Source organism: Camellia sinensis, chromosome 11 (assembly GCF_055761805.1).
Source record: "Camellia sinensis isolate YWXY chromosome 11, ASM5576180v1, whole genome shotgun sequence".
Taxonomy (NCBI): Eukaryota; Viridiplantae; Streptophyta; class Magnoliopsida; order Ericales; family Theaceae; genus Camellia; species Camellia sinensis.
In genome coordinates, this window is record NC_138971.1 from 32,459,275 (window position 1) to 32,484,730 (window position 25,456).

The 25,456-nt window shown below is 33.2% G+C and overlaps 2 protein-coding genes across 10 annotated transcripts in view; both read right to left on the reverse strand.

The window, feature by feature from the left end:
• Window positions 1-25,456, reverse strand: part of LOC145801898 (uncharacterized) — a 598,157-nt gene that overhangs the window by 132,338 nt on the left and 440,363 nt on the right. The window lies entirely within an intron of this gene.
• LOC145803250 (large ribosomal subunit protein uL2my, C-terminal part-like) lies at window positions 6,843-14,475 on the reverse strand. The gene is made up of 4 exons (XM_082896544.1): window positions 14,316-14,475; window positions 11,982-12,090; window positions 9,983-10,085; window positions 6,843-7,742 (listed from the first exon to the last, which is right to left on the reverse strand). Exons 1-4 carry the CDS (start codon window positions 14,473-14,475, stop codon window positions 7,056-7,058), a joined length of 1,059 nt encoding a protein of 352 aa, XP_082752670.1. The 3' UTR covers window positions 6,843-7,055.

The following is a 25,456-nucleotide window of genomic DNA, read 5'->3' on the forward strand; positions in this document are numbered from 1 at the left end:
CTATCGTTTTGGAGTGCTGCTTATGTTCGACTTGTGCACAAATCAAATGGCTGATGGGTGCTGTGAGATGCTCTGTTTCTGCTTGGTTTTTAAGCTTTTGTGTTGCCACTAGTTTGATGTGCTTTTGGTTTACCAATGGCTGCTTTTCTTGGTGTAGCAATGGTGGCTCTATTGTTTCTGTTGTTCTTTTTCTATTGTCTTGAATTTGTTTGTAATTGTTTTGCTTCCCCCCCAACCCCCCGACCCTTTTTTTTTTCGGCCTTGGTGGATTCTCTCCAACCATTTTTGTTTTGGGTTGTGCTCGGATTTAGCTTTGATGCTTCTTGCGCTTCCCTTTGCTTTATTGTTCTTAGCTTTCGTTAATAAAGTTTTTTTTGTCGATCAAAAAAAAAAAAATTTCCAGGTTGATGCTTTGTTTCATTGCAAATATTCTAAAGATCCCGTGAGATCAAAATTTGGTTTAGATATTTAGGCATTTAGAGCCCCCAATCATGAATGCGAGTAAACATTTCCATCATTTTTATAGACATGAAAACTGCAAGACATTCATATTTCAAAAAACATTGAGAACCAGTAAATCAATCCTACACATCATGTTCAAATTCTTAATCTCAGAAGCTTGCTTATTCTTGAACCACATCAGAGAGTCTCATATATTCTAAAAAGAATAAGCAAGTATTGTATTCGTTATACATTTTGTTTTACCATGATTGTTTATGGCAGTAAAGCTTTCAAAAAAATATATATCTATATATTGGTGAATGAGATCATCTTTTATTCACAAATAACATATGATTCAAGACAAAGCAAGCCATGGTCCCATGAGATCTCTAACATATCATACCTCAAAAGCCTCATCAATATAATAAACTATATTTCCAAAATGGAAGTTAAAAACCAAAATATCTAAATATTACCACCAGAACCCCCATATAATTAGAATCATTTGAGTTTCGAAAACAAATAAAACTTGATATCTGGGATTTAGTAATGAAAATGACTTGCCTCATAGGATTATAAATAGTGTTTTCCATCAGATGCGAACTAAAGTTATTTTATAGATACCGCAAGAGATAACTAGGCACTGCATTTTACAAAAGAAAATATAAGCATATGCTCACAATTCATATTATGGACTCTATGTATTGTACTAACTAGGATATTCACCATTCATGAGACTGAAAACAATAGTATGACCCACATTATGACGATGGAACAGAGCTAGAACCAGTATCAAGTAATTCTGAAAATTACCAAGCTACCCTTAACTCCTTGAACCTAATAAAACATAAATGAATGTGTTGAGCAGTAGAAATGTGACTAAAAGCAACCATAAATTTTACTGGACAAAGGAGCCATACTTTTGCAACATACCATCAATCCATTTGGAATCACAAAGATAGTTTGCAATTTGTTAACATCCTTATTCTTGTTAGAAGCATAAAATTCATCTGCATTTTGATCCTCTAACGTCCCAGTTTTTAAAATGTGTTTTCATATACACAATAATGTTTCTTTCAAATCATCAGGGTGATCTCTATTAGGAGCATAAATGGGAGGTCAAGCACAAGGCAATGGTTGCAGTAACTAAGTTTGAGCCATGTAGGCCGAAACTTAAATTAATTGCTTCCAATCTCTTTATGTTACTTAAGGCCATGTTTAATTCACAAGACTAATAGTGAAGGTATTAATAATCCCATCAAATTAGTGTGGTATTCACTATCCAATTGGATTAGTATGATAAATTATCCCCTTATCCATTGTTTGATTTGCATTGGATTAGTAGATAAAAGAGTCTTTTTATTTTATTTCCCAACTCAGGATATATAATCCCACCCTTACCTCATTACTAGTAATCCTACAAATTTGTTGGATTAATTATCCATTGGATTAATAATCCTAAAACAAAATTTCAAAACAAACACAGGATTATTGGACCCACGGATTAATAATCTCAATCACATACTCTAATCCTGTCAATCAAACATGCCCTAAGATCCTTAAGTATCAACGGAAGCCTTTTAAGAAACAAGCGATTCCAACTCCAAAGAATCGTCGTCTTCTACTTCCAAAGAACTTATCCTCAAAGCATGATCTTTCATAACTTCAAATTATTTGGAAGCATCCAATTTTGATCTAAATGTATTCAATAACAAAAATATGACTAAAAGCTGTTAGAAAAATAGTATGGTGATAATGCTAGTATTGGGCATAGAAGATTTGGAAGATTTCTTTCCTTAATTGTTACCATAACTTTAGTGATTGTCTGTTGATTGCTCTGCCGTGTTTTCCTTGTATATCTACCTTAATTGTTGTATATTTTTCTTGTAAAGCAAGACACATTGTATTATAAATATAGATGAAGAGATCTCAAATATACAGAGAAGTCTCTCGCCTTTTCTCACTACAACAAAATTGAATTTTTATAGCTTGCAATGCATGCTGTAAAAACCCTCTCACAGCATGCACACAAATACTGTTATATGGCATGCCGTGAAAAGTTAAGCGTCATTTATGTCATACAGGTAAAGTTGTAAAAATTATTAAATTAAACATTAATGACATACTTTATACGTCGTATATAATTTTTTACAACATTTTTGTCATGCCATAAATCATCATACTTTCCATGGCATAATTTTGCATGCCGTAAAAGATTATTTTTAATATATTTATGACATACTTTGTATGCTGTATATAATATTTTACAACATTTTTTTGCATGCCAAAAAATCATTACACTTTTCACGGCATAATTTATTATGCTGTAAAAAGTTATTTTTAATATATTTATGACATACTTTGTATGCCATATATAATATTTTACGACATTTTCTTGCATGCCATAAATCATTACACTTTTCATAGCATAATTTTGCATGCCGTAGAAAGTTATTTTTAATATATATACACACACACACAAGAACATAGCCTTGCCTAGCCGTATGCACCTCCAAAACACATTAGATTATATTTTGTAGCAAGATTCCAATACGTGGAAGTTATATATACACGAAACCTTGAAACAAAAGAGGTGGGAAAGCTAGAAAGCAATGTTATTTTAAAATAGCCAGCATTATGTATGATATATATTGGCTCAAGAATCATCTGATATGGTATACAAATTATCAATTGTGAATTTCTTCAATGAAGAAACAGAGAAATAATAAAATAAATTTATAACCTTTACTTCGTGGTAGTGGACAAGAACAATGTTCGAGCACTCCCTGCAGCAGGTGTCATCCAAATAAGAAGCAAATGAGAATGTGCAGCAAAAGCCCTTCCAAAATAACAACTAAGGAAACAAAAATGGTCAGATTTTCATTAACTTCCATAAATTGATTCAATTTTCAAGGTGTAGTCAATTTCATGGAAGTTCATACAAGTGCCAGTTAGAACAACTGTAGATGATAGCTGTGCATGGCAAAAGGATATCACTAATATTTAGAAAGTTCCAATAATAACAACTTTTTACATCTCTATACATTTAATTTATACAGAAAAGATCTCTTAACATTATCTAGTTTTTGCCACAATTTATCAAGAATTATCAACAACTGTTAAACCACCCCCCCCCCCCCCCAACCCAAAAAAAAAAAAAAAAAAAAAAAAAGAAGATGATGATGAAAGGTAAAAAAGAAAGAAATAAATATATCTATATAAGTTATATTAATTACTTGATATTCTTTGCATGAATATCAAAAATTGGCTGTAAAGCGAAAAGATTACTCTCAATTAATGGGATTTTATCTGGTAATGCAGAATTTCAGACCCTTTTTTATTTTTCAAAAATGAAACTACAAAACAAAATTTAGAGCATTTAGCTCTTTTCAAACTAAAAGGAACTGTACACCGTGAGAGAAGACTATTATTGATGAGAAAGTTATGTGAAGAATAGAATCAACTGGTTACTGATTCCAGACAGATGGATGACAAACCCAAAAGGCTAAAACAACTGTAGACACTCAAGACATCCTCAAGAAACATCCACATAATTATGTCTTCTTTGGACCCATTCACCTCCATCCATGACAAGAACTTCTTCTTCTTCTTCATCTTTTAATTTTTTTTTAATCTTTCCAATCTTCTAATTCAAAGATCATATATGAATTACCTTAAGAACACCTTCTACTATGATTTTAAATAATATATTTCAGTATCGATAATTACGGTCATAGTCATTTTGACATATCAGAAGTTTAAAATCTCAATATCTATCGGTAGATACTTAAAACCATGCCTCATATATCTTTGAACTTGCAACACTAGGCCAAAAGTCAGCTCAGGTCTTCCTGAAAAATGGATCAAACAAATAAAGGAAGGGAGAGGAATCAAGAAAAAGCAAGCAAATTGGAACAAGATAGTAAAAGTGTAGAATTACAAACCAGCTCTGTATGTACACACAGGCAATAAAAGCGATATATCTGTATAATTTACATTGGTACATGGGTCATGGCTATTTTACTTCTCTACTTCTGCAAATAAAAAAACCCAAGTTTCTCCTCAGGCTATCTCTTGCCAGAAACTGTAACTTACCATCCAGAAACTGTAATTTCAACAACAATCAATGTTGAGGCGAAAATGAGATAACACTAAGTGCTAGTTGGATCTCAATATCTCATTGGATTTGAAAGAGGTTACAAATGGGAATTTCAATGATGATGTCAGTCAGAACCAAAAGATAATTATATTTAGCAATAAAACATATAAAGGAACAAAGAGTGGAAGTTTAACATAGAGAGTAGGGAAAAAAAAAATAGAAACAATTATGCAGACAAAAAGACCCAAGAACAAGGGCATGAACATAAAGAGATACAAACATATGTCTCATTTTATATGTCTCGTTTTCAGAAAATAATAACCTATGTAGTAGCCTTTATATACAAAAAAAATTATACATAAGTCTCATTTATATATATTCATTGGAAGTCAAAATGAAGTGTTTTTATTAATCTTGAGGAGTTGGAGAAACAACAGCCCCACTCAAAGACCAGAGTCATTAGTGTGAGGGAAATTTCAGTTGGTCAGAAAGATGCCTCAGCATCAAGTTCTCGCATCAAGCTCTAGAATCACAATCCACAAGCCAAAGTTATTTTAAAAACAAGAAACTAAAAAGCCATCTCATAATAAGACATGCATAACTGACAATACTTAAATAGCATAAAACTCAACATATGAACAAGATTTTTGGACAAACCAAGCATTATTATACATTCACTATTCAACATTTACAAAGAGAAATTTTCAAAAGTGTTAACATTTCATCCCAAACATAGCAACCTAGAAACCAAAAGCAAGCAATATCAGAAGATCATATTTGGACTTCCAAGGTTGTGTATGAATGAAATTTATTTGAGACAAAAATAGAATTTCCCTAACAATGCAAGCTTTCGTATTCAAAGATTAGAAATTACCTTCACAAAGAGCAAGCTTAACCTTCCTTCCCTTGCAATGTTTGAAAGCAAAAAGCTCTTATATATCAATCTCTACTAGAAGGATATCAATGGCCTGATGATCTTTCTGAAAAATTCAATTCCCCATAAAATCAAAATGGGGAAAAATAGAAACCTTAATATTCAACAGAAAATAATCACAAAAAATTTAACTTCCCCTTCTTATAGGTAAAATAGAACTAGATTAGTTTCCACCTCACTATATGAACTTCATGAATGTATGATTGTTAAGTAGAGAGGCAAATCAAATAAGCTACCTAGTACTAAAGAATCATCTCAAATAAGACATATGTTTTGCAACTAAAAAATGGGGAAGACAATAACATAACTTTTGTAATTAATTAAGCTACTTAGTACTGATAGTATACATTAAAAATGTTTCTTGTTTTTAAGAAAGATTCTCATAAAAAAGCACAAAACTACACCTTCATATCTATTATTTCCTGCAAACATGAAATTCACACACATTACTGTCCTATAGTACTGTTGATCATCCCAACCTGCTGCCTGTGTACATAGGGCCCTCCCATATCACACAGAATGTCAAACTGGTTTCAGAGATCCCCTGAATCTTTACTCAATACTATTACTAGAACAAGCAGAACACTATAAGCCCCAACAACGTGCCAACATAGAGCCAGCAATTTTTCTAACTTTGGAGCTTCAATTTTTAAAAGATAAACATTTTTTAGACTAAAATTTTATCAATGTCAACATAATATCACTGCCACCACTATCACCTCCACCACCGTCACCGCCCCCACCGCCACCGCCACCATCTCCGTTGCCATAACAACCGCCGCCGCCACTATCACCTCTACCTTTGTCCCACCACCACCAAACATAAAGAAAAGTTTTTTGAAAATATATTTTCCATGAAAAATCAAAAAATATTTTTCACTAAAAAAATTGAAATTCACAATGAACAAACAAATTAGACAAAATAAATAAAATAATGTTCTTGTCAATTAGTTATTCTAGTAAAATTCAAGAGGAAAGCAACAGCATTAGATTGGCCAAAAAGACAATTCTAATTACATTTGTTTAAAGCCAAGGGACTTTTAAGCCCTGAGGGGGGTCATCAATGGAAGCATAACTAGTCTCTCGATAACAAGATTCTTTATTATTCATCAATATATTTCATATGAATCTATTGCCAATCATAATAATACAACCTCATCAATTATCATCCTAATTCAACAAATAATGAAAGAACAATAAAAATACTGATTACCAATGCCTTTTGTCATTGGAGACACTGACCCAAAGGGTTGGTTACAATGCTTGCTTGCAGAATTGTGATTGTGGATGAGGATCATCATCGCCTCGCCTGTTGCAAAAGATCTTGGTGTGTATTGAGTCGTTAACAGTCTCAGCAAATATGCATGCTTTGCACAATTACATTTTATTTAACATATGAAAAACTAAAGGAATAAAAACTAACCCATTTTGGTGCTTACATTCCAGGAAAAAGTTAGACGACTGGTGTGCATTGTACAAAAACAGTGACGGATCCATTTCGAGCTCACAGTATCATCAAATTTAAGACAATCCAACAAGACAATCAAAATGGGAACAAAAAAATTAAACCCAAACCAAACTCTACCTTCTTTTCTTGAGTGGTCCAGTCTTGAACCCACTCTTACAAGGCTTACCCCACGGTGTTCGCGAAGACCTCCCGTGACTCCCACTACTCTTACTCCTTCCTTCACCACCTCCATGAGGATGATCAACTGGGTTCATGGCCACACCACGAACCACCGGCCTCCGCCCCAACCACCTGCTCTGCCCGGCCTTCCTAAGCTTCTTCGCTCCGTGTTCCGGGTTCGACACGGTCCCTATCGTGGCCCTGCACCGCGAATCGATCAATTTCTCTTTCCCTAAGGGTAGCTTGATCAAACAGTGCCTTGACGCCTTTGGCTCCTTAAGAATATTTGCTGAAGTCCCAACAGCCCTGACCAGCTTGCCGTCCTGACCGGGGTTCATCTCAATGTTATGGATTAGTGTCCCAATTCGTATCATTGAGATTGGCATGCAGCTCCCGATTTGGGAACTCAGATCAGCTGTGAACATTTGGCTCATCATCATTGCGGTCTTGCGAGATGGTGTAGTGTGAGTGAGCAAGTCATATGCATTGGCGGATGTGCTAAAGGAATGTGTAGTTGGGTGGAGGACCTTGGCAAGGAGACTAGATGAAGCAGTACTAACTCTGGAGAGGGCTATTTGACTGTTGTCTGTGGATGCCAGGGATTTATTTTGATAACTGAGAATAAATTTGAATGATTTCGCCTATGCAACTAAAATAAAAAATTTGAGTAAGAATAAATCATGAGCTATAATAAATTACAATTTAACTCCTTGTACAACAATTATATCTATCATATTAGAACACTTAACCTTTCTAATTACAATTCAAATAGGTAATGGTCAGCATATCATCTTTAAAAAGAAATTTTCATTAGAGAAAGAAAGGAATAAGAAGCATTGTGGCATGAACGATCAATGTTAAAAACTTCAAAACTAAGCCTTGTTTCCTCAAGTATCAAACACTATCAATTAGTTTATTAAAGTGTAAAAGTAAATAAAAATTAAGTTGCATCCCTTTCAAGCGTACAGTACTGAAAAAAAATAATTGAGATTTAGGCATTCAGTTTGAAAGTAAAAATGCACATCTACCATCTCAAATTCAGAATTCATAACATGAATATTCAATTCATCGGCAAATTGCATGCATCATGCGAAAATGGTTAGCACATTAAAAAAAAAAACTTACATAGATCAAACTAAAGTGGCCTACAACACTACATAGATATAAAAATAACTCCATGTTACACATTATTCGATTCAATTTGACAGTAGCTTCCACAAGAATTAAAACTAAGGGTGCTCACGGATCGAGTGGCCTCTCATCCATCATCCGTCTGAACTTAGGCAGATTGGGAAAAATCAATCTACATCCATCCGCTTAGTTAGCAGATGTGAATTGATCAGCCTGTGCAAGTTAGTGGAAGGATGCGCGCATCGGTTTTGAAGTTTGGGCTTTACTATTTTGGACAATTTTTCAACTTATTTTTCAGGTACATCTGTTTTTTGGTCTAATTTGGGACCAAAATTTATGAAATTATTTAAATCTGAAGTTAAATATTTGGTTTTGGGAAATTCTCACTAATTTATAACAATATAAAGTTAAATATTTTGAGTTTTGTGTTTGTAAAATTCACATTGTAATCTGAAGCTAAATCACAAGTTGACAACAAATCTGAAGTTAAATTACAAGTTGTCTACCATAATATATTCACAGTTTCTTAGTAACAAATTTTTTATGTTCTCATTGACATCAAGTCATTAAATTCGTAACTACCAGATCAAAAACCAAAAAAAAAAAATTATAATTGAAAGCATCAAATTTACAATTTAAATCCATGACCTTACATTCTTCCTTTCAACAAACATTAGAGAACAATAACACACAAAAAAAGTGTGTTTCTCCCAAGCATCCTCTATCTTTAATTTACTCAGTTCCCCCCTTATCTTAATGTAACTGTTGAATCATATAAAAATCTTGAAACGTAATTGAATAATTGAAATTGTATTAACATAGTAAGAAAAGGATTTAGCAAACTTGTTGATGGATTGCAAATACACGTATATATATGGGATGCTATGAATTTGAGCAGTCCGGTTTTGGTAGGCTGACTTCCCTGTTAAGATCTATATAAATTATTTACATAAAAAATTAAATTAATCGAACATTAACAATTATATGATCATATTTGTTTTAAGAAAATTGATTATAATTTTGGATGAAATTGTGACAAATTTGATAAAATGAAATGTTGAAATCACAAGAATGAGTCCACAATAAACTTCAGACCGAAAGGCAAATCAAGAGGTTGCTGTGACTTGGATGTAACAGACAACGCCAAATGGGTACAGATAGAGAGAGAGCAACAAATTGAAGCTTTAAATTACAATTACATTGAAGTGAACGCCAAACAGAATTGCCGCACATAGCTCTACCTCCACTCCATCCATAAATGAGCCAGATTTTTCAGCAAATTGTTACAATAAATGAAGATTATTGACGAATATCATTTTCCTAATATCTAGTCACAAATAGTAATCCTTTACACACAAAATACAACTAAAATCCAACAAACAACAAAGATAATAAAATTTTAAGTCTTCAAAGTCTTCAAATCCATTCATAAAGGTCCATAAAGTTTTTCAAAGAAACAGAGAATTTGTCTATCACTACAGCTAGAAGAAATTTTGTTAAGGAAAAGGCATGTGCAGTGTGCACCAAGAAGCATGAACATGAAACAGGAAAACTGGAGTGGAATTTAATTGAGATTCCATCAACAAATTATTATACAGCAAATTGCTCAAACAACGAAATTCTTAAATAAAATGCACCGGTTTCGTTATTTGACCAAACTCGACGGGAAGGAAGAGCTTGAGAGAGAGAGAAAGAGAATACGAAACTGAGAGAGAGAGAGAGAGAGAGAGAGAGAGACGGTGGTGCTCACCTTAGTAGACGATGGTGCTCGCTCCCCTGGCCGGTGCAGACGGTGGAGGCGGTAGAGCTTCGAAATCTCAAAATCAAAATTACCAATTGCTCTAAGATTGGATCTGAGATGAATCACCAATCGCTCTGAGATTAGATCAAACGGGGCTGAAGAAGGTTGATTCGATCGGTTGAGAGAGATTAGGGTTTAGAGAGGGTCGAGAGAGAGAGAGAGGCCCATAGAGTGAGTGAGAGAGTAACAGGGCCTAAAATAATGGGTATGTTGTTTGGATTTGTAGAGTGATTTTGGGAAAAAAAATTTTAAAAATTTGTTTGGTTTGTAAGTTTTTCAAAATAATTTTCAAAATCACTTTCTCTCTTTTACCTATCATTCAATCACTTTTTCTCTCTCCTCTGTCATTCTCAATCACTTTTTCTCTCACACACATCTACTCAATTATAACAAAATATCAAATCATTCTAAATTCCTAAAGTCCAAAACTACTTTCAAAATACACAACCAAACAAACCAAAAAAGATTCTAAACTATCCCCCCAAAACAATTTTTAAAAACTACTCTCCTAAAATCAAACCAAACATATCCAAAGTTTTTTAGTTTTTTGTTTTAGTTATTGTAAGTTTTTAAATATTTTAAATTTTTTTTTTTACTTTTTAAATTCAAATAATTTACATAAAAGAAAAATATTTAATTAAATGCCTACTTACCAGGTATATAGCTCTTTCCATCCCATTCTTTTCTACGTGGATTATTGACACGAGTAATGCTAAGTATCATAAAAAAAAAATCATGAAAGATTCTCCACCGTTAGATTACGCATATAAGAAAACATACACACTAATCGAAGGATGAAAAATCTTCATGAAACATTTCATGATATTTTTTTTTTTATGATTCCTAGTATTATTCTATTGACACAGGTGCTAGCAACCACATGTGCTCTCCCTTATCCCTTTTTTTCATCTTATGCACCTCGCAGTAGTGCATTCTATGTTGAATTACCTGATGGTTCTGATGCACAAATCACTCACATCGGTACTGTGACTCTTTCACAACCTTACAACTTGATAGTGTTTTTTAATCCTATCTTTTAAATTTAATCTCTTACCTATTAGTCAACTTACGAAATCCCATCAGTACTCAGTTACTTTCTTTCATAAGCGATGTGTTTTTTAGGATGCACATGGATATACCTTATGCTTTTCAAGACTAACCCAAAGTATCATTTGAAATTTATTTATTTATTTATTTATTTTCGATGGTAAAAACTCAATATCATTGTCAAATCAAAAACATGTTTTTGGTGATGGTGATGAGTTTCTTCCTGAGATTCAACAAATTCGATCCGAGGACCAAAATTTTTATGAAATGAAATGCAAGATTTCTTTTCTCAAAATGGCATCATTCATCAACATAGTTGCGTATCTAATCCCAACAAAATGGTGTAGTTGAACACAAACACCAACACCTTTTGGAGGTTGCTTGAGCATTAAGATTTGAGGCCACCTTGCCCCTTTCATTTTGGGGAGAATGTATTCTTACTGCAGCATATTTGATCAAAAAATTTGCACGCCCTTTGGGTCTACCAACAAGACCCAAAACCCATAGGTTACTTGGGCCAGCCAGTAGTGGGGTGTTACACATAATGCTACAATGAAGCACAAATTTGACCGGCGTGGAAGACCTATACTTTTTTTTGGGTATCCTTATGCACAAAATGGATACAGGATTTACGATATTCGAACCAAAACCATTTGTGTCAAGAGATATTGCATTTCACAAAACTATTTTTCCTTTTAAAGATATTTCCTCAAACCCGAATCCCTCACTGGTCATTCCCTTGCCTCTTGAGGATCATCCACACTTCAATTATGCACCACCTCAACCTAAATTGACAACGAAACCAAATCTGATTAACCACTTTCTATCATCCATACCTTCCAACGCTGCCACACCATTCATAATGAACCTGTTGAAGCCCATGATCATCTACCCACCTCACCTCTTGTACTTGTCCCTAAACCTACCACTTCGCATGTCCCAATTATTGAACCTGCCACTGCTCCATGTGCAATCAATAATCCCATCAACAGTCAACCTCACATTGATACCTAACGTGAAAGACGAAAACAAGCTTACCTCAAAGGTTACTATTGTTCGGTGGTCTCACATGATACACTACCACCTCCAATGCCTTCTAGTCAAATAGGTATTCACTATTCTCTTGATCATTATATTTCCTACACTTATTTTTCATCTGCCCATCGAGCCTTCCTATTTGTTATTTTCTCCACAAAAGAGCCCAAGTCATTTCCTCGAGTAGTTAACACTCTACATTGGCATGATGCTATGGTTGTAGAGATAATTGCTCTTGAAAACAATCACACATAGAGTCTTACTGCTTTACCACCCAACAAAAAGCCTATTGGGTGTAAGTGGGTTTATAAAGTCAAGTATCAATTTGATTGTACCATTGATTGTTATAAAGCTCATTTAGTTGCCAAGGGATTCGACCAAGTACAAGGGCTTGATTACCATGATACCTTTGCTTCTGTGGCCAAACTCGTCACCATTCGAGCTCTCTTATCTGTTGCTTCCATTAAAAATTGGTCTATTCATCAACTTGATGTCAATAATGCATTTCTCCATGGATGAAGAGGTATATATTGATGGAAATTACGTTAAATTTCCTTTGTATACTCTGATACCATTGATGGAAAATTAAATTCCACTTGATGAGATATAAGAATGGAATTCCACTGATATATTGAGAACGAATTTGGAAGAACAAACACTAAATTTTTCTTTCTTAATTTTGGAGTACATGTAGTATTTCTTTTTCTTATCTCATAATCTATCTCATCTCATTTCATTATCTAATACAACAAATAATGCAATCTATTTATAGACCTAAGTCCATGTATAAAGACCTGATGGCTATGAGCTGTGTACAGCTCAATTCCACATTTTTCCATTTCCTTCATGGTGAAGGTTTTGACCATGGAGCTTCCATGGAGTTTCTTCAATCTTCTTCCAACTTCTCAAATCTTCTTCAATCTTCTGGTAATTTTTTGTTGAGTTGGGTTTGGATTTTTCGACATCCCCTCCTCAAATCCAATTCGATGGGTTTCTTCATTCTTTCAATAGTTGCAAGCATTATAGCTTTCTCTTTTGCTGTAAGGATCTTTACTCTTGTCCTCAAGTGTTTGTATGCCATATATTTGATTCTTCTCTTGTACTGGCGGTAGACCTTCAGTGTTGCATTCTTTAGTTGTTTTCTAGTATGAGCATTGCACTGGACTTTCTTCATTCTTAGACATTCCGTGAATGTTTTATCTTGATGACTTTTCACTTTGCCATTTGTTGAGATTCTTCAATTCCTATTGGATCATCGCTTGTGAAGAGATAAAATAAATCAAAATCTTCATCGATGCGTCTGGTTATGTCATAGATGTCTTGAATTGGTGATCCTTTACTTGAAATGTTGTTTATCTCCTCTTGCAGTAAGTGTGGGGTCATTGTGGTCTCCGTGTCTGGTGACTCCTTTTCTTGGCTGTCATCTAAAGTTATGCTCTTCGTCAAAGCATTTGATTGCCAATCCCAGTTTGATTCTTTGTCAAACTCAACATCTATTGAATTTCTTTAGGAAGTTTTGTTGCTTTCATTCTTGCTTCATTAACCCCTTGGGTTTGCATCTGTCTATCATCAAGTTTGATTGGACTCGTTATAACTTTTCTTTCTTCAGATACTCTTTCTTCTGAATTTTCTAATTCTTCTGCAATTGGTGTAATTTTGTTAACACTTTCTTTGTCTTGCTTTTCTTCTACCAATTCTTTTGTTATATTGGCCTTTTGATCTTTTTCTTCAACACCTTTTGCACTTTCATTCATATGGTTTCTTTCTCTAAAGTCGAGATACCATAAGTTGTCTTGTTGTGCCTCGTTGTCCTTGTATGCAAACTAGTGGATCCTGTGTCCCCTTCTTTGATAAAATGGACTTTCTTTTCTTCAGTATTGGTATTTCGATACCAACAGTCCTTTGCGGAGTGTCCAAAAATTTCACATATTTGGCACTGTACTTGAGCTTTTCTAGATTGTTGATTTGGTTGAGTGAATCTTTCTCTTCCTCGAGCTCTTTGGGAGTTCTGCCAAGATCCTCTTTTGTTGTCTACGTTGATGTTGATTATTTTGCTGAAATCTTCCTCGTCCATGGCTTGGTTGAAATCGGCTTCAGCTGGATGCTTCTGATTTAAAATTTAGTTTTGTCTGGAGAACTTGCTTGAGTGGCTTCTTTCCATCTCGTCTTGGCAATTTTTGTTCATGGGCTTGTAGGGAACCCACGAGCTTTTCGACTATCAATTCTTCAAATTCTTTGGATTTTTCAATGGCTACGACAACATAGACGGATTTTGGGTCTAGGGATCTCAATATCTTCTCCATGACATGAACATCGGTAAATATCTCTCCATTCCATCTAAGTTGATTTACAATTACCATAAGTCTAGTATGGTAATCAGAAATTAACTCAGATGGTTTCATTTGAATTAATTCAAACTCACCTCGTAGAGTTTGAAGTTGAATTTTCTTGACTTTTATTACACCTCGAAAGGTTTGGCGAAGGAGATCTCAAATTTCTTTTCCTAATTTTGCTCCTACAATGATCACAAAAGTTAATTCATCATGTCCTGCATGAATTGGTTCTCTTGCAGTTGAATCCTTTTTCTTTAAATTTTTAAGGAGGTTCTTTTCGATATTGTCAGATTGTCTTCTTCTTCTTTTGATAGAGGCTTTGTATAGCCTTCTTCTACGAACTCATATACTCATTTGGCTCCTAAAATCGCCTTCATTTTGATGCACCAATTATCATAGTTTTCTTTGGTGAGTTTCGAGACTGAGGAGGCTAAATTTGAATTTGTCATGATGACTTTTAATCTTCAATTTGGAATCTGAAATTTTCCAGAAATGAATTTCAAAAATCTGACCACGCAAATATGTCCTGAATGCTCCAAATAGCTGGAACAACTATTGGATTGTTGAAAATGGACTCCAGATGGCTTAGATTTAGCCAAAAACAATATGATGGTTCACATCTATGGAGATTTGTGCTCTGCGATGCACTGGATAATTTTTTTTGAATCAGTTTGCATCAACGCGTGTCAACATAACGTCAGCGGCAGGATTTGGTGGCACGGCTCGGAGACTCAGCAAGATGGCTCGGTTTCGTGGCTCGACTTGATGGCTTGGTTGTGACTTTGCCCGCAATGCACTGAATAATTTCCTTTTGTTTGATTTGTTGTTCTTTTTCTCCGGTAGCGGGAGACTTTTTGGGCAATACTTTAACCGACGATTACCACTTTGTTTTAGCTCCGATTTCTTGATTTTTTGCGTCGTTGGAATCCTCTCGACGAGTACTTCAACTTGGTATACTCAAAAATGGATTTTAAATTTTGGAATTTGCTCTGCTCTTCAATTTTTTTGATAAATTTAGGCTCTTCTAACTCTGAATTTGCTTCTCTGGATCATCCTAGCTCTAATGGCCTTTTAGATCGTTCTGGCTTTGATACCACTAATGGAAAATTAAATTCCACTTGATGAGATATGTGAATGGAATCCTACTAATATATTGAGAATGAATTTGGAAGAACAAATACTCAATTTTTCTTTCTTAATTTTGGAATACATGTGGTATTTCTTTTTCTCATCTCATAATCTATCTAATCTCATTTCATAATCTAATACAACAACTAATGCAATCTATTTATAGACCTAAGCCCATGTATGAACACCTGATGGCTATGAGCTGTGTATAGCTCAATTCCCCATTTTTCTCATTTCCTTCATGGTGAAGGTTTCGACCGTGGAGCTTCCATGGAGTTTCTTCAATCGTCTTCTAACTTCTCAACTCTTCTTCTTTCTTCTTCAATCTTTTGGTACTTTGTTGTTGAGTTCAATTTGGATTTTTCAACAGACAAGGGGAGTACGCGAGTTTGCAAGTTACATAAATCTTTATATGGTTTGAAACAATCCTCCTGCTAATGGTTTGCAAAGTTCTTTCAAATTATTCACCAAGTTGGTATCTCTCAATCAAGGGTTGATTATTCTTTGTTTACCACATTGTTGGCCAATCTTCCACCTTCATTTTGGTTTATGTTGATGGTATAATTGTTACTGAAAATGATCCTTCAGCCATTTAGCAACTCAAACAATTTCTTGCCAAGCATTTGTTTCTCAAAGATCTTGGGTAGCTCAAATACTTTCTAAGTATTGAGGTAGCAGGCTCCTTGTAATGCCCCACTACCTGTTGGCCCAAGTAACATTTGGGTCTACCAATATGACCCAAAAATTTAAGCCCAAGTTACTTAGTAGCTAGCTAGTGGTGCTTTATATATCCAAGATCACTTGTGCAAACTTCTTATGTGGGACAGGGTATTACAAACTTCCCTACTAATAAATCTCCGCATCCTCGTGAGGGTCCATAATCAATTAGAATACCATGACAAGCTTGTGGCCAGCCCAAAATAAGTTGCCCACATTGTTGTCTGCATGGGTCGACTCTGATACCATAAGTAATGTGTTGAACTTGACTTTTTGGAGCCCGGTGCATTAGCTAAAAACTCAATCAGTTTTGTCAAATGTTCACCCTTAACAACCACAATACTAGATAAATATTATCGAATTTACAATGATCCCCAAACATTAAATAATAAAAGAATCTCAAATTTTACATCATTAATAATTTTTCATTAAACCTAGCCTTGTACTAGACTATACTTCAAACTCAACCTGATTTTGCATTGATGGGAAAAACGGGATAAGCTTGATAACCAACTAGCACTACTAGCTGGACCAAGTATACAAAAAATAGTCGATAATTAATAAATATATTTACCAACAATTCAATTACTGAAATAGTTAATTTGCAAGATAATTCCATGGCTGAAAAATAAATAAAATGTAACTACCTATTCTAATTGAAAAGATAATTAAGTGATTCAATGCAAGTTTATGCGATCAAATCAATAGTTCAATGGCCACTTAGCCCACGACAAGGCCCAAAACCACACATAAGCTGGTGATAAAGCCCCCCAAAAAACTAGTTTATGTACTAATAATTAACCCACATTGGTTAGACTCCAAAACATAGTCAGATTAGAGTGATGTTCATAAATTCAAATAAATATTTCTTTTAACAATAAAATATTTGATATTTTTTAGACAAACAATTTGGTATTTTTTTCCCATAATAGTTCCATAAAAAAATATCAAAATAATTTTCAGAATTAATGTTAGATACAATTTTACATTTGATCCATATTTTTACTTTTCAGAAACAAGAGAAAATAAAATAAATACTTTTTTATTATTTTAAATACTCAAATCATATATTTTTAAACTATACTATATGAATGAAAATAAATCAACAGTAATAGAGGATTACTTATTTCAAACACCAAAATGATTCCAACTAACTCTAAAATACCAAGAATCACTTCAATCTCATAAACCTTGCAGATTGATACAGTTAACCCTAGTTCCAAAAGATTGATTCTTCATCCGCTTTCTGTGAACTGTCAAGAGATGCTCACTCCTAGATTTTTTTTTGAAAATAAATGTGGCCTCCATAAGCCTGGAAGCCTAATGAGACTTTTATAATCTAACTTGTCCAAAATTACAAAGTTACCCGTAAAAGTTCACGAAATTACCAAGCCACAAAATAATTATTTTACTTAATAAATTATTACTATATAAAATAAAACTTAGGTATCACAGATGCAAGGGAAATTTTAATATACATTGAAAAGAAATACCATATGTACCTTTAGTTAGCCATTTTTTTTAATTTTTTTAATTATGAATAATTTTTTTATTTAGTTATAAGATTATTTTAATTATGACTCATCAATTCGTTAATTATATTTGATTATGACATTTTTATTTTTTTAATTATGATTCAAAAAATATAAAATTATATTATTTTCGTCATTAATTATATCCGATATTGTATTTAATTAGGATATTTTAATTTTTTTAATTATAACTTTAAAAATATAAAATTATATCATTTTTTTAATTATAAAGGGCACAGACAAATAATTATTTTACTTAATAAATTATTACTATATAAAATAAAACTCAGGTATCACAGATGCAAGGGAAATTTTAATATACATTGAAAAGATATACCATATGTATCTTTAGTTATGTCATTTTTTTTTTTTTTTAGTTATGACTAATTTTTTTTCTTTAGTTATAACATTATTTTAATTATTACTCATGAGTTGTTTAATTATATTTGGTTATGACATTTTTATTTTTTTAATTATGATTCCAAAAATATAAAATTATATTATTTTCTTCATTAATTATATCTGATATTGTATTTAATTAGGATATTTTAATTTTTTTAATTATAACTTTAAAAATATAAAATTATATATATATATATATTTTTTAATTATAAAGTGCACAGACAATTTTTTTTAGTGATTCCCCATATGCAAATGTAATTTGTTCAAATTTTAGACAAAGTCAACGTTTTGGATACCACAAAAGTCTTTCTGATTTAAGTCTCACACAAAAATTGAGAGAGATAGCAGAGCACCGGAATTGGGATATGGTCTATTTGGTAGGTTTATTTTCAGTTTATTTCAGTTTTTATCTTAATTTAAGTTATTTTGATGTATTTAGTTTAGTTTAACAATACAGCTTATAACTTTTTATAAGTTAAAAATCAACTTATTCTTTGAATGGGGAGGAGAAACTTAATTTATAAGTCAAAAATCAACTTATATTCACAGTTATAAGTTATAAGTTATAATCACTTTTCCACAACTCTACCAAACCGGCCTACGTGAGCAGTAAACAACAGAGTGTTTGCCGAGCAAAAAAATGGATCGAGAGAGAATTGAGAAAATCAAGAAGTAAGGCCATGGGAACAGAGAGAAAGGGAAGACAGAGAGAGAGAGATGGAAACAGAGAAAAAGAGAAGGAGAAAGAAGAAGAGAGAGAGAGAGAGAGATTCGGGAGGGAGATGCATGAAAATGATTGTCTTGGAGAAACTGGAGCATATAATCAACAGTGAGGCGTGCAATTTGATCACATATCAGAGGCATCATGTCGAATTCTTCTACACAATCGGCTAAGATTCCTAACAACCATTCTTAAGGATATGGAAGAGAAGCAGCAGCATGAGCAGAACTATGAAGCTGAAAACCTGGCGATGCAAATTAAATATGTCAGCTGCAAGACAAGAAAACTCACATGTTTTTTGTATTCCAAAGTTCAAACGCAGAGAGACATCAATAACCATGGTAGTAGAAAATATGTTTGATTATGTTTTAAATCACAGAAATATCATGGAAGAGATTAAGCTGGTTGAGGCAAAAGTGGTGCAGTTTTATGACCAGATACATCAGATCCAACTCCTACAAGATGATAAGTCTTTCGATGGAATCCCGTCAATGCCAATGCCAATGAGGAACATAACCATAGTAGAGGAAGAAATTGCGGTGGCCTTTGAGGATGAGGCGTTGACTATAAAAGAGCGACTTGCTGGAGGGAAGAAGCTGTTAGAACAGCAAATTAAAAAAAACACAAGCAAGCAAAATGCAACTTTGAGGTGATGAGGACACTTTCTTTAAGGTGATAATTGCCTCCACACAAAGTAGTTTGCTGCTGGGTTGAAAGCAATTCACCTTCAGGATACAACAAAGTTACCAACTGGATTTAACATACATAATGGTAATAATACCATCTGAAATCAATTGTCTAACATATTCATGTCTCAAACTGATATGTCTAGATTTACCATTATAAATTTTTTTATAAGCTCTAGACATAATAGCTTCACTGTCACAGTACAAAGAAATGGCTGGCATCGGTTGTGGCCACAACTTTATATCCAATAATAAATTCTGCAACCATTCTGCTTCTTTGCCTACTGCAGCTAAGGCTATGAACTCTGATTCCATTGTGGAATGCGATATACATGTTTGCTTCTTGGAAGCCCATGACACAGCTCCACCACCAAGGGTAAATACCCACCCTGATGTTGCCTTGTTATCATTTGCACTAGTAATCCAACTAGCGTCAGTATAACCTTCTAATACTGCAGGAAAATTGGTATAATATAGTCCCAGTTGGATGGTTTTCTTATGATACCCAACAACTCTACCGATAGCTTTCCAATGTTCCGGACTTGGATTACTTGTGTATCTAGAAAGTTTGCAAACCGCAAAAGAAATATCTAGCCTAGTGCAATGCATTGCATACATTAAACTTCCAATTGCACTAGCATATTCTAATCGAGCAATTGCTCTACCAAAATTTTCTGTCAAGTCCGACAAACAATCATATGGGGTACTAACTTCTTTAGTTCCTAAATGTTGAAGCTTCAGAATTATTTTTTCAATATAATGAGATTGATATTGAGCATAACCCCCACTATGTTTCTTAACTTTGACGCCTAAGATAGTATCAACTTCACCAAGATCCTTCATCTTAAACTTTGAAGTTAAATATTTCTTAGTTTCAGATATTCCTTCCATATTCGTTCCAAAAATTAGCATGGCATCCATATAAAGAGAAATAATGTCAACAAAACTATTTGTGAATTTTGAATAAATGCATTTATTTGCATTATTGTGTCTAAAATCATGAGATAAAATTACACAATAAAATTTTTCATGCCTTGTTTTGGTGCCTGTTTTAATCCATATAAGGACTTGACCAATTTACGAACTTTCTTTTCATTACTAGGTATAGTTCCATATATATCTCTTCATCTAGATCACCATTTAAAAAAGCAGTTTTAGCATCTATTTGATGTATAATCAAACTATAGATTGAAGCCCATGACATAAGCACTCTAATGGATGTTATTCGAGCCACTGGGGCATAGGTATCGAAATAATTAAAACCTTTGGCTACCAATCTTGCCCTAAAGGTTTGAAGAGATCCATATGTATTGTAATTTCTTCTAAATACCCACTTACATCCAATAGGTTTAGATCCTGGAGGCAAATCAACTAAAATCCAAGTATTATTTGATAAAATTGAGTCCATCTCATCATTGATTGCCTCTTCCAAAAAGCAACATCTCTAGAAGACATAGCTTCTCTAAATGTCTTTGGATCTTCTAAGTTTGAAGGCAAGGGTATTTTATTGAGAACAGTATCTCTATTCCCTTCTAAAAGGAATACAATAACTTGAGAAGACACAAAATCAGGACCAAAGCTTTTCTCTTTTCTTGCTCTCTGACTCCTCCTAGGTTCAAATGAAATTTCAGGTGTTTTTTTTCTTGTTTCCAACAACCTATATGCTTTGGAATTTTCAGCATATCCTACAAAAACACCTTTCAAAGCTCTTGGTCCTAATTTTGTTCTATTTGGGTCAGGAACTCTATAAAAAGCTAAACTGCCCCATACTCTAAGGTAATCCAGATTTGGTTTTCTGCCTTGCCATAACTCATATGGTGAAACTTTGAATATCCTAGAAGATAGTCTATTATGCACATGACATGCTGTAAGCAATGCTTCTCCCCACAAATTTGTGGCCAACTTTGCATTCAAAATCATAGCATTTAACATATCAACTAGTGTCCTATTTTTCCTTTCAGCTACACCATTCTGTTGTGAGGTGTAGGGTGCACTAGTTTGATGTATAATGCCATCTTCTTTACAATATGATGTAAACTCAGTAGGAAAATATTCACCACCTCTATCACTTTGAAGAATTTTAATTTTCTTTTCCTTTTGATTCTCAACAATAGACTTATAGCATTTGAAAATAGCAAAAGCTTCATCTTTATGTTTCATTAAATATACATATGTATATTTTGAAAAATCATCAATGAACATAATGAAATATCTATTACCTCCTCTAGTTAAATGCCATTAAGTTCATATATATCAGAATGTAGAAGTTCTAAAAGTTGAGAATTTCCATTTGCTTTAGGGAAAGGTTTCTTTGTCATTTTTGCTTGATGCAGATTTCACATTTAGCACTATTATTATGATTATAAGAAATTAAGCCATGCTTTGACATAACCTTTAAAGATCTGAAATTTAAATGTGCTAAAAGATTATGCCATAAAGTAAAAGATTCAACAGTATAAGTAGAATCAGAACTTATTTTATTTTTACTTAATTTGAACATGCCATCACAAGAGTACCCTTTCCAACAAACATTCCACCCTTAGACAAAATAAGGTTATCAGACTCAAGCCCCGCTTTAACACCTTTCTTACAAAGCAAAGTTGCAGACACAAGATTTTTCCTAATTTCTGGAACATAGAGGACATTAACAAGAACTAATTTCTTTCCAGAAGTAAACTGAAGTTCAACAGTCCCTTTGCCCAATACTTTGACAGAGTTGTTATTTCCCATAAGCACTTCTTGTCCATCCGTTGCATTCTCAAATTGCTTGAATTGAGTTTTGTTGTTGCGAACATGAACAGTAGCGCCCGAATCAAACACCAATCTAAGGACTTGGTTACCACAGCCATGTGTAATTTTGTAATCATGCTAACATGCATTTCAGAGATCATGGCTACAATTTCAAAAGTATCTTTCTCGACCATATTTGCCTGATTGGGTTGCTTAGAGTCCTCGTCCTTCTGCTTCTTCCTATATCTGCATTCACGCTTATAATGCCCTTTCTTTCCACAATTATAACAGGTCTTATTCTTCTTGTCACCTCCATTGTTGTTATTATTGGAATTATGCTCATTGTACTTCCTCTAGCATTCTTTTGAAACTTGTCATTTCCATCAACAAAGTTTACTTTAGAACTAGATTGTGAAACAATTTTCCTATCACGAATTTGAGTTTCCTGTTCAATTCGTAAATGTTTTTGAATCTGTTTTACAGTGAAATCCTCTGTTGTATGCATAAGTTTCTTTCTATAATTATTCCAATAGGAGGAAGTCTAGCAATTATAGCCCCCACTTGCAATGGTTCTGAAACTTCAACTTTAAGATCTCAAAGTTTATTAACCAGAACTTGCAACTCATGAACTTGATCCACAACAAAAATATTATCAACCATAGTAAATTCAAAATATTTCATAGTTAAAAATTTATCTGCACCTTGTTTTTTGGTATTGTATGTGAATTCCAATGCTTTCCAGATTTCTCTTGGTGATTTGATCGAAGTGAATAGATCATAGATAGAGTCGATCTGATAATGTGTTTAGAATATGCCCTTTACAGACCACTTCATCTTCTTCACGTTGCTTACGCTCTGCTTTTATTACATCGGAATCATTGGGTTTTGGGTCTAGTAGCTAGTGTTGACAGGTTCGGACGAAGAACATAAGAAATTTTCTACGCTGTGAGAAGGAACATCAACTTGTCTTGCCAACGAGTAAAATTTGTTCCATCAAACCTGTCCAGTTTCACGAACTCTTCATTCATCACCTTAAAAGCCGCCATATCAAAACTTGATGCCATTGAATTATCATCTTAAAACTGTTAGAACAGCAAGTCAAAAGAAAAACAGAATCAAGCAAAATAAGACTTTGAGACGTGTTGCAGACACCTTCTTTAAGGTGATAATTGCCCCCACTCAAAAGAGTTTGCTGCTGGATTAGCAATTCACCTCCAGGATAGAACAAAGTCACCAATTGCAGACAGTAAAATCTGAAGTTGCCTTGTAAAACTTTCCTCACAAAATTGTTTATTTGATAGAAAATAATAACAAAAGAAAACAAGGAGAAATCTGGAGTACTTTTCCTAGATTTGCAATTATATATTTATAAATAATCAAAGGTGGTGTTTGTTTTGAGGGATTGAGAGGTGAGATTGGATTATCAGTCCATGCATATTAATAGTCTGTTATTTGGTTCAAATTTTTTGTACTGGACTATTAATCCCAAATCCATTGGATTATTGTGTTTCATCAGGGATTAAAATAGAGAGATAAGGGGATATGGGATTAAGGGGTGAAATGACTATTTTGATCATGTACTGTAATTATGTATTATATTTAGTAAAATTCAATAAAATCTAAATGCCACAATTTAAAAATAAAATAATTTTATTTAATTTTCATTGATGTTTTATTTATTTAATTTTTTAACATAATTTTTTATAAATATTTTATTGATGTTTTATTTTAACATTTTGTTTATATTTAATTTAATTTCATTATTTAAATTTTAATAGATGTTTTATTTAATTTCATTATTTAATTATTATTATTTTTAAAATAAATTTATTTAAAATTTTAATTAAAAAAATAACACATATTTTTATTGATATTTTATTTATTTAATTTTTAAAAAATAAATTTATTTAATTGTGTAAAAAATAAATTAAATTAAATTTTTATTTAATCTAGTTAAAAATAATTAAAATATCAAAGATATGTTTAATATTACTATTACTTAGTAAATTATTGAAAAAGGTAAAATAGTCATTTGAGCATTTATCATTCTCCATAATATCACAAACAAACATAAGATTCATATCCTATCTAACCAAATAGTCATTTCTTGATATCTAATCACATGACTAAACAAACATGAGATACAAATACAGTCTAACAAAATAGTCCGGAGATAATGTATCCTAAGACTAATAGTCCGGTAAATTCTAATCCCCCCTTATTCAGTTCGTCCAAACAAACACACACAAAGGCCATGTTTGTTTAGGCAGACTGGATTAGATTGGATTAGGATTCCCATAACTAATAGTCCTAGGATTACGAATTCTTTTGAATTGTGTATTATATTCTACGTTTGGATTGAATTAGAATTATAAAGAGGAACTAATAGTCCACACTTTAGCTTAATCCTCCAATTTATATCTCACCCCCTTTTGTGGAATTGAATAGACAATCATATGTGGTATACTATATCTGAATGGATTGTTAGTCCATACTTTAATTGTTTAACCAAACATCGAATTAATAATTTTATTAGACTATTAATCTAATTCCAAACTCATGTCCACCTAAACAAACATAATCAAAAGTAGTAAAGGCACATTTATGAAAGAACACAACCATTAGTCTGAATTTTCAAATTTTAAAAATTTTAAAAACATGTCTCTCAACTTGAAATTGTGCCTTTATAATTTGAATTTCTATTAGTAACTGTTTGCAACTGTTAATAATAACCCCCTTAAAGAGTTATAATCCAGTGTATCTCGTCTCCAATGAAATCACCGTATGATCTTGATCATATATACTTCTCAGTAAATTTAATATTATAATCTATCAAATTTATAACATTACCACCAACATTCCCACCATAGCTATTTTTACCACTACCATCATACCACCACAACTACTACCATCACCATCCTTTTACTTCTACTATCACAACCCTCCACCTTTCTCACCCTGGCCACCCCTACTACAGTTACCACCATCAACATACCATTGCTTCCACCACAGCCACCACCATCACCCTTTTATCTCTGCTACACCTTTCCACAATCTCCACAACTGCTATTCTTCTATGTTTACCATTATTG

Coding starts and splice junctions, on each gene's coding strand:
- LOC145803250 (XM_082896544.1), bottom strand. CDS start 14,475: ATGGTAATTGTAAATCAACTTAGATGGAATGGAGAGATATTTACCGAT. Junction 10,086..11,981: donor TTTAGGGACAAGTACAAGAG/GTGAGGTGGGTA, acceptor GATTCATCTCAG/ATCCAATCTTAGAGCAATTG. Junction 7,743..9,982: donor GAGCACCATCGTCTACTAAG/GTGAGCACCACC, acceptor TTAGTTGCATAG/GCGAAATCATTCAAATTTAT.